Source organism: Nicotiana tabacum, chromosome 21 (assembly GCF_000715075.1).
Source record: "Nicotiana tabacum cultivar K326 chromosome 21, ASM71507v2, whole genome shotgun sequence".
NCBI classification, from domain to species: Eukaryota; Viridiplantae; Streptophyta; class Magnoliopsida; order Solanales; family Solanaceae; genus Nicotiana; species Nicotiana tabacum.
This window is the reverse complement of record NC_134100.1, coordinates 29,162,073-29,170,841: the sequence shown is the minus strand read 5'-3', so window position 1 is coordinate 29,170,841 and position 8,769 is coordinate 29,162,073. Positions and strand designations below refer to the sequence as shown.

General features: G+C 44.4%; 1 protein-coding gene across 1 annotated transcript; it reads left to right on the top strand.

Moving 5' to 3' along the window:
- The first annotated feature begins 269 nt into the window (after positions 1–269).
- On the top strand, positions 270–1,007 carry LOC142175179 (uncharacterized). The gene has a single exon (XM_075241759.1). It carries the CDS (start codon positions 270–272, stop codon positions 1,005–1,007), a length of 738 nt encoding a protein of 245 aa, XP_075097860.1.
- Positions 1,008–8,769: the final 7,762 nt, after the last annotated feature.

Genomic DNA, 8,769 nt, shown 5'->3' with positions numbered 1-8,769 from the left:
CAAGCGCCATCCTGGGATTCCCTAAACTCTTTCCTAGAGCAAGCGGTACCTCCACCATACTGATCAGTCACCCAAATACCCCACTAGGACACCAAACTATTTCAGCTCATTTTTTGGGAACACCTTCTGAGGTTCGCCCCCAGGTGTCAATGTGTGGTGCAGCTTCGAATATCTTCACCGCTCCCCCATGCTCGGCCCCAGCACAACCTACACTGCCTAGGCCCAGTTATGACCGCTCAGCTTTCACCTTCCAAACACCCACTTTCCAAATGGAACTTCCTCAGTTTCCTGCTTATACTTACCCTCAGCTGCCCCAATTTGAATTCACTGCGGGGCAAGAAACGACCGCCAAAAATCCGGAACAGAGTCTCAAAAGCATACAAGGCCTGAGTGGACAGAAAAGTGTATCCTATGCCGACTTGTTCATGTTTCCCCATGTGCACCTACCATTGGGATTTAAAACCCCAAAATTTGAGAAATATGACGGGCACGATGATCCTATTGCTTATCTTAAGAAATATTGCAATCAATTGCAAGGGGCCGGTGGAAAGGAAGAACTGCTCATGGCCTATTTCGGAGAAAGTCTAGTTGGCATCGTTTCTGAGTGGTATATGGACCAGGATATATCCCGCTGGCACATCTGGGATGATCTTGCTAGAGACTTCGTTAGACAGTTCCAGTACAACATTGATATTGCTCCAGATATGAACTCGTTGACGAACTTGAAAAAGAAATCCTCGGAAAGCTTCCGGGAGTACACAGTTAAATGGCAAGAGCAGGCATCTAGGGCAAAACCACCGATGGATGAGGTCGAAATGGTCACATTTTTCTTACAAGCTCAGGAAGCCGACTACTTCCAAAATATGATGTTCGCCATGGGTAAACTGTTCGTTGAAGCCATCAAGATTGGCGAAATGGTTGAAAACGGGTCAAATTCTAAGCCAATCCGCTATCAGAGCTACTTCCCAAGCCATTCAGGGTGGGTCCATAGGAATAGCAAAAGGTAAGAAAAAGGAAGAAACATCCATGGCAGCGTCAGGTACAAAAAAACACCGTACTCCCAGATCCCTTCTCCTAGAAAAGACCCCGCAACACTATTACCCCCACCAAGACATGACCTATGCTCCTCACCCATACACGGTCATGAATGCTCAACCTTATGTCCGTCAACAGCAATAAGCCAACCGTAACCAAGCTCCATTTCTTAGAAACCATCCTCCTAACCAAAACCACTACAACCCCAGTCCTCCACAAAACAATTTTCCCCCTCGTGAGCCAACTAGAAGGCCAAATTTCACACCAATCGGCGAATCCTACTCCAGTCTATTTCCAAAGCTTGCCCAAATGGGTCTGCTATAGCCGGTTCCTCAAACCAGGCAAAACCCAGCATCACCCGCTTACAGAGTCGGTACCCGATGCGCCTATCACTCAGGGGTAGAAGGGCATGACACGGATGACTATTGGACTCTGAAAAGAGCCGTAGAAAACTTAATAGAACAAAGGAAGATAGTGCTAAGGGATGAAGATATTCACAATGTGACTAACTACCCACTGCCGGCACACAACAACGAGCAGGTAATCGGCATGATTTGTAAGGACAAGGAATTTGACCCGGCATTGAAGGCCATCATTGCCATTGCTGACGTAGAAAAGAAACCAAAAGTTGCCTCGAAGCAAGACAAAGGGGAGGAAAAGAACAAAACCACCCCTCCAAAATCGGAGAAGAAAGTTGAAGTGGGGATTGGGGCAACACCTCCCAAAGATGCTGTTCTCTATGTCCCTCGGGGCCGCAAAGAAAAACATATGACTTTGAGTCCTCCTAGGAGATTCGAGCTGAACAAGGCAGCCCAAATGTATGTGCCCAAGGGAGCCTTTGTGATGCGGGGGCATATTAATCCACCAAGGCTGAGTGAGCCCGTGGTTATTGGACATGCGCCACAGAAGCCCATGAAAGATCCTACTACTGTGCCCTGGAACTACAACAAAACGGTGGTGACCTATAAGGGCAAAGTAATCTAAGGAGAAGTTCAAGAAAATAACCCCGTTGAAAAGTATTCTAACTTGGAAGAGGTGAATAATGCCACTCGAAAGTGCTTCCCATCTAAGAAGCCCGTGAGTGCCAAAGAAGCGGAGACTTTCTTTCAAAAGATGAAAATGGCGGATTATGAGGTGATTGACCAGCTTCGAAAATTTCCCGAACAAGTCTCCTTGTTGGCTTTGCTGATGAACTCTACCGAACATCAGAAGGTATTGATCAAGACCCTTAACGAAGCATATGTTCCTATTGAGACTTCTGTTGAACAGTTGGAGAGGAGGGCAGAAAGGTTTTTCACAATTAACCAGATTTCCTTCAGCAAAAATGACTTGCCCCCAGAAGGGGCCGCGCATAACAAAGCCCTGCACCTGACAGTCAAATGCGAAGGGTACTATGTGAAAAGGGTTATGTTCGACGAAGGCTCTGGGGTAGATATCTACCCACTCTCAACTCTACAACGCATGGAAATCGGGACCAAAAGAATTTGACCCAACAATGTCTGTGTACGGGCTTTTGATGGTATAAAAAGGGACACAGTTGGAGAGATCGATCTGATTCTGACCATCGGCCCAGTAGACTTTAAAGTGACCTTCTAGATTCTGGACATGGACACATCCTACAATTTTTTCTTGGGAAGGCCATGGATTCATGCAAACAGGTTGTACCCTCTACCCTCCATCAGATGGTAAAATTTGAGCATGAAGATCAAGAGATTGTGGTCCACGGGGAAGACGAGCAATCAATTTATCGGGACCCATTAGTCTGATGCCTTTAAGCGAGAGAGGGGAGTGAGCACATAGTTTACCAAGCCTTTGAAATTGTGGTCGCAGACCAGTACGAAGAGGGAAACCCTTTCCCTCAACCCTTTCTTTCTAAGGTATCAATCATGGTGGCCAAAGAAATGATCAGACATGGCTTCAAATCGGGTAAAGGGCTTAGGAAATCATTGCAAGGAATAACTGAACCTGTCACCCTGACCGCCAGTGAAAAGTTCTTTGGGATAGGCTTCCGACCCACTCCAGCTGATGTAAAATGGGCAAATGATAGAAAGAATGATGGTTGGGTCTTGCCTCAGTCGGTGTCGTATCTGTCCAGAACATTTGTCAAGCCAAAATACCATGAGGAAGAAGAATATGAGGTCTTCACGGCCGAAGAGATTGAAGAGATCTGTGGGGCGATGAGAAAGATACTATATGAAGCCCACATGGTTCAGCCAGGGAAAGGCTCAAGCACCGCTGAGGTGCTATATATGGGACCTAACGCTAAGCTGCGGAATTGGAAGGCTACGCCATTCACGATCAGGCGGGAGTCCCGGTAGACCTGTCCTGCCACTTTTTCTACATCACGAGTTATTTCAAGGTGTAACTCGGATGTTTGTTTTAGCTTCTTGTCTTTTAATTTTCTGATGTAAACCCTGTTATCTTCAAATTCCAAGAAATGAAATCAATATTTCATCGTTCATCTTTCTTTATTCTTTCTGATTTTGTAATTTTTCTCTTTTCTTTCAGTTCTAATAATGCGGCTTTAAATAACATGACATGCTTGCGGACTTCATGCCCAGATCCAAACATGCTGTCTAATTGCGAAATAATGAACCAAGAGCCGAAATACGATGAAGATGAGGCTTTTAGGGAAATAAATCGAGAATTGGAACAATTTGAGAATAAACCTAAGCCGAACTTAAATGATACTAAACCGGTTAATTTGGGTAGTTCTGAAGAAATCAGGGAAACCAAGATAAGCATTTTCACAGATGGAAAAACTCGAGATGCATTAATTCAACTCCTGTTTGAGTTCAAAGATGTGTTTGCTTGGTTATATGATGACCTGCCTGGGCTGAGTGTTGATTTGGTAGTTCACAAGTTGCCAACATACCCCGATTGTCCCCCAGTCCAGCAAAAGCAAAGGAAGTTCAAAACTAATATCAGTGACAAGATCAAAGAAGAGGTCACGAAGCAGTTGAAATCGAGGGTGATCCGAGTGGTCCGGTACACCACATGGTTAGCTAATGTAGTCACAGTTCCAAAGAAAGACGGGAAGACCCGAGTATGTGTGGATTATAGAGACTTAAATAAGGCAAGTCCCAAAGATAACTTCCCTTTGCCGAACATCCACATCCTTGTTGATAACTGCGCCAAGCATGAGATACAGTCCTTCGTGGATTGTTACGCAGGATTTCACCAGGTGTTGATGGATGAAAAAGATGCAGAGAAGACAGCTTTTACCACACCTTGGGGTACATACTATTACATAGTCATGCCATTTGGTCTCAAGAATGCCGGGCAACCTATATGAGGGCCATGACAGCCATTTTTCACGATATGATGCACCAAGAGATAGAGGTGTATGTGGACGATGTAATCATCATATCCAAAACCCAAGACGACCACGTGCGGGACTTGAGAAAGTTTTTTGAGCAGCTGCGCAAATATGATTTGAAGTTGAACCTAGCCAAATGTTCATTTGGGGTACCATCCGACAAACTCTTGGGATTCATCGTCAGTCGGAGAGACATCGAGTTAGACCCAACAAAGGTAAAGTCTATTCGAGATTCGCCTCCTCCGAAAACCAAGAAGGATGTTATGAGTCTGTTGGGTAGATTGAACTACATCAGCCGATTCATTACCCAGTTGACATCCACATGTGAACCCATATTCAAATTGCTGAATAAAGACGCAGCAGTCAAGTGGATAGATGAATGTCAAGGAGCTTTTGATAAAATCGAGGAATATCTGTCGAATCCGACAGTCTTGGTCCCACCTGAGCTAGGGAGGCCTTTGTTCTTGTACCTGACAGTCTTGGAAAATTCTTTCGGCTGCGTCCTCGGGCAACACTATTTGACCGGAAAGAGAGAGAAGGCTATTTACTATCTGAGCAAGAAATTCACCAGTTATGAAGCCAAATACACTTTGTTGGAAAGGACCTGCTGCGCTTTGACATGGATCGCTCAGAAGCTGAGGCATTATTTGCAAGCCTACACCACTTACCTCATAACCAGGTTGGATCCTTTAAAATACATATTCCAGAAGACAATGCCCACTGGGAGACTAGCAAAGTGACAGATCTTACTTACGGAATTTGACATAGTATATGTCACTCGCACGACAATCATTGCCCAGGCGTTAACAGATCATTTGGCTGAAAATTTGATCGATGATGAATACCAATCTTTGAAAACTTACTTCCCGGATGAAGAGGTAAACTCAGTTGAGGCAATATCCGAAGACATCAATGCTTGGAAAATGTTCTTCGATGGAGCGGTAAACGCAAAAGGTGTCGGAATTGGGGAAATCTTGATCTTGCCCACCGTTAGCATTACCCGGCCACCGCTAGGCTTCGGTTTTTCTGCACAAACAACACTGCTGAGTACGAAGCTTGCATTATGGGCATGAACATGGCAATAGACAAAGATGTTGAAGAACTGTTAATCATGGGAGACTCAGATTTGATTATCCGACAAGCTCAAGAAGAATGGGAAACCCGAGATATCAAGCTTATTCTTTATAGGCAACATGTGGAAGAACTCGGCAAACGATTCAAGTCAATAGAGTTCAGGTACATTCCTCGCTACCACAATGAACTAGCTGCGCACTTGCCACTTTAGCCTCAATGCTGCCGTACCCAGGCAATACCTACATTGATCCATTGGAAATCCAAATTCGGGAAAGGCATGGTTATTGTAATATGGTTGAAACAACACCAAATACCCAACCATGGTATCATGACATAAAAAGGTTTTTGAAAATGCAAGAATATCCCGAGCAAGCCAGCGGAGACCAGAAGAGAACCATTAGGCGGCACGTGAGTGGTTTCTTTTTGAGTGGTGATGTCTTGTACAAGAGAACTCCGGACCTCAACTTGTTGAGATGTGTTGACGCGGAAAAGGCTAGAAGAATCATGCATGAGGTACACGCGGGAGTATGCAGACCCCACATGAACGGGCATGTTTTAGCAAAGAAACTCCTTCGAGCGGGCTATTACTGGATGACCATGGAAAAGGACTGTTTCAGCTTTGTTCGGAAGTGTCATCAGTATTAGGTGCACGGTGATTTGATTCATGCACCTCCCACAGAACTGCATCCCATGTCAGCACCTTGGCCATTTGTTGCTTGGGGTATGGACGTCATTGGGCCAATCGAGCCAAAAGCCTCAAATGGGCACGGATTCATACTAGTTGCCATTGACTACTTCACGAAATGGGTTGAAGCCATCACTCTCAAATCTGTCACTAAGAAAGCTGTGGTAGATTTCGTGCACTCCAATCTTATCTATCATTTTGGCATTCCTGCAACTCTTATCACCGACAATGCTGCCAACTTGAATAGTCATTTGATAGGAGAGATATGCAAACAATTCAAGATAACGCACCGGAACTCTACCCCTTATCGGCCCAAAGCCAATGGTGTCGTCGAAGCAGCAAACAAAAACATCAAAAAGATTTTGAGAGAGATGATTCAAAGTTCCAGGCAGTGGCATGAAAAGTTACCGTTTGCATTGTTGGGATATCGCACTACTGTGCGCGCATCAATTTGAGCCACCCCGTATCTTTTGGTTTATGGCACTAAAGCCGTAATACCCGCGGAGGTTGAAATCCTCTCTCTTCGGATCATCGTTGAGGCTGAAATTGAAGATAGTGAGTGGGTTAAAACCCGGCTGGAATAGTTAACCTTGAACGATGAAAAGAGAATGGTCGCGGTCTACCACCGACAGTTGTACCAACAAAGAATGGCCCGTACCTACAACAAGAAAGTGCGGCCTAGAAATTTCGAAGTAGGGCAACTCGTGTTAAGGCGCATCCTTCCCCATCACCAGGAAGCAAAAGGAAAATTTTCTCCTAATTGGAAGGTCCCATATCATCAGAAAACTATTGCCAAAAGGGGCATTGTATTTGGGCGATATTGAATGGAATGATCCCGAAGCAGCTGTAAATGCGGATGCAGTCAAAAGGTATTATGTTTAGCTTTTCTGCAGTGACAACTTTGTCCGATTGGGATGACGAAGGCTTTCATTCTCGCTACCCAAACACTCCCCACCCTTTGCAAACCCATTTGAGTCGGTTACTCTTCTTTGATTACCCTCTTGGGAACGGTAAAGTGTTAAAAAAAAGGGCAAGCAAAAAGCAAAAGCAAAAACAACAAAACAAATGTTTCTCTGAACTACGTTCGACTTGATTCCGAAAGGATACGTAGGCAGCCTCTCCCTGGGGTTCAGTCACACCAAAACAAAAATCCAATTTTCCCCAAAAGTGAAACTGGGGAAGATGTTATAATGGTTAGGCAATGAGCCTACCTGAACGGTTCCAAACTTGTAATTTCATCCAGATTATTTTTAACCAAACCTTGTTCAAGTCCTTCAGATCAATCAGCAAAGGCGTCGGAATTAGAAAACACAACTATTTGGATCCGATGCAATCAAACGAGAGAAACAAAATGAGAGAGTCTTATTGGTGAAAACCCACACGGGCACCATGAGGCGATGGCAAGCAGAGAAATGAAAAATGAGAGAGTCTTGTTATTGAAAACTCGTAAAGAGCACTATAAGGCGACGGTGAGAAGAGAAATGAGAGAGGTCGATTGGCGAAAACCCGTAAAGGGTGCCGTTGATCGAAAAGAAGAAATCCCTCACCACCATTGGTATTGAAAGAGTCCTGGCAAGGTTTCTCGGTTTAAAAACACGGGTCGCAATGGGTATGTGAGAAGTTGGATAGTTGTGCAGATCGGTCATCCAGTCCAAGAAGCATGTCATGTCTATTGAAGTCTGCATACACCCCAGATAAGTCCGTTCTTCCTCCCCGAAAGGGACACTTCTCTCTAAATTCATTTTCTTGACTTTTGCTTACTTTTCCTTGAATCCCTTTCGGTCTAACTCTGTTTTCGAAACTAATACAAAGAAAAGGTGGTAAGATTGGCTTTACAGGGTCCTGCCTATCAGAAGCTAAAGAAAAGTACCCAGCCTTAGCGGGTGCATCAAGTCGATCCCGACTGCTGATGCTTTGAAATCAAATTTATTGAAAGGAAAAGAAAGCCAAAGGCAAAAGCCTAAAGGCGGAATAAAGTTAAAGGGTCGAAGCCCCACATGGGTAAGCCGTCATAAAATCTTAAAAGTTAAGTCCCTTAGTTTGAACAATAGATCCATCTTTAGAAAACCACTAAGCAGCAGAGATTCTCAACAAAGGTTCGGGCCGAGATCGAGTGTTGAGACAATCAAGGCCACAAAAACTGACTACCGTTTCAAACTAACAATTGTTCTTTGTTTGAAAAAAAATTGAAACAGGTGCAATCCAGAGCAACCGTGCAAGAAGCAGGTGCAGCCAAAAAGGAAAAGATGCACAAAAGCTAGAAACAGCTTTGCAGCAAATAATCAATCCAAAAAGGGAAGTTTCCTCCAAGTTCTTTCCTGAATTTTATCAAAAAAGGAAATGAAAAAAAAGAAAGAAAAAGAAGAAAATCTAAACAAAATGATAGCTTAGATTGGCAACCTCAATCTGTTACTCTTTTGCCAACATTAGGGCTCCAATCCCTGAGTTGAACTTTTTAGACATAGGGCCTCCATTCCCTAGTCGCCTTTTGCCAACATTAGGGCTCCAATCCCTGAGTTAAGCCTTTTTAGACATAGGGCCTCCATTCCCTAGTCGCCTTTTGCCAACATTAGGGCTCCAATCCCTGAGTTGAGCTTTTAGACATGGGGCCTCCATTCCCTAGTCGCCTTTTCGCCAACATTAGGGCCCCAATCCC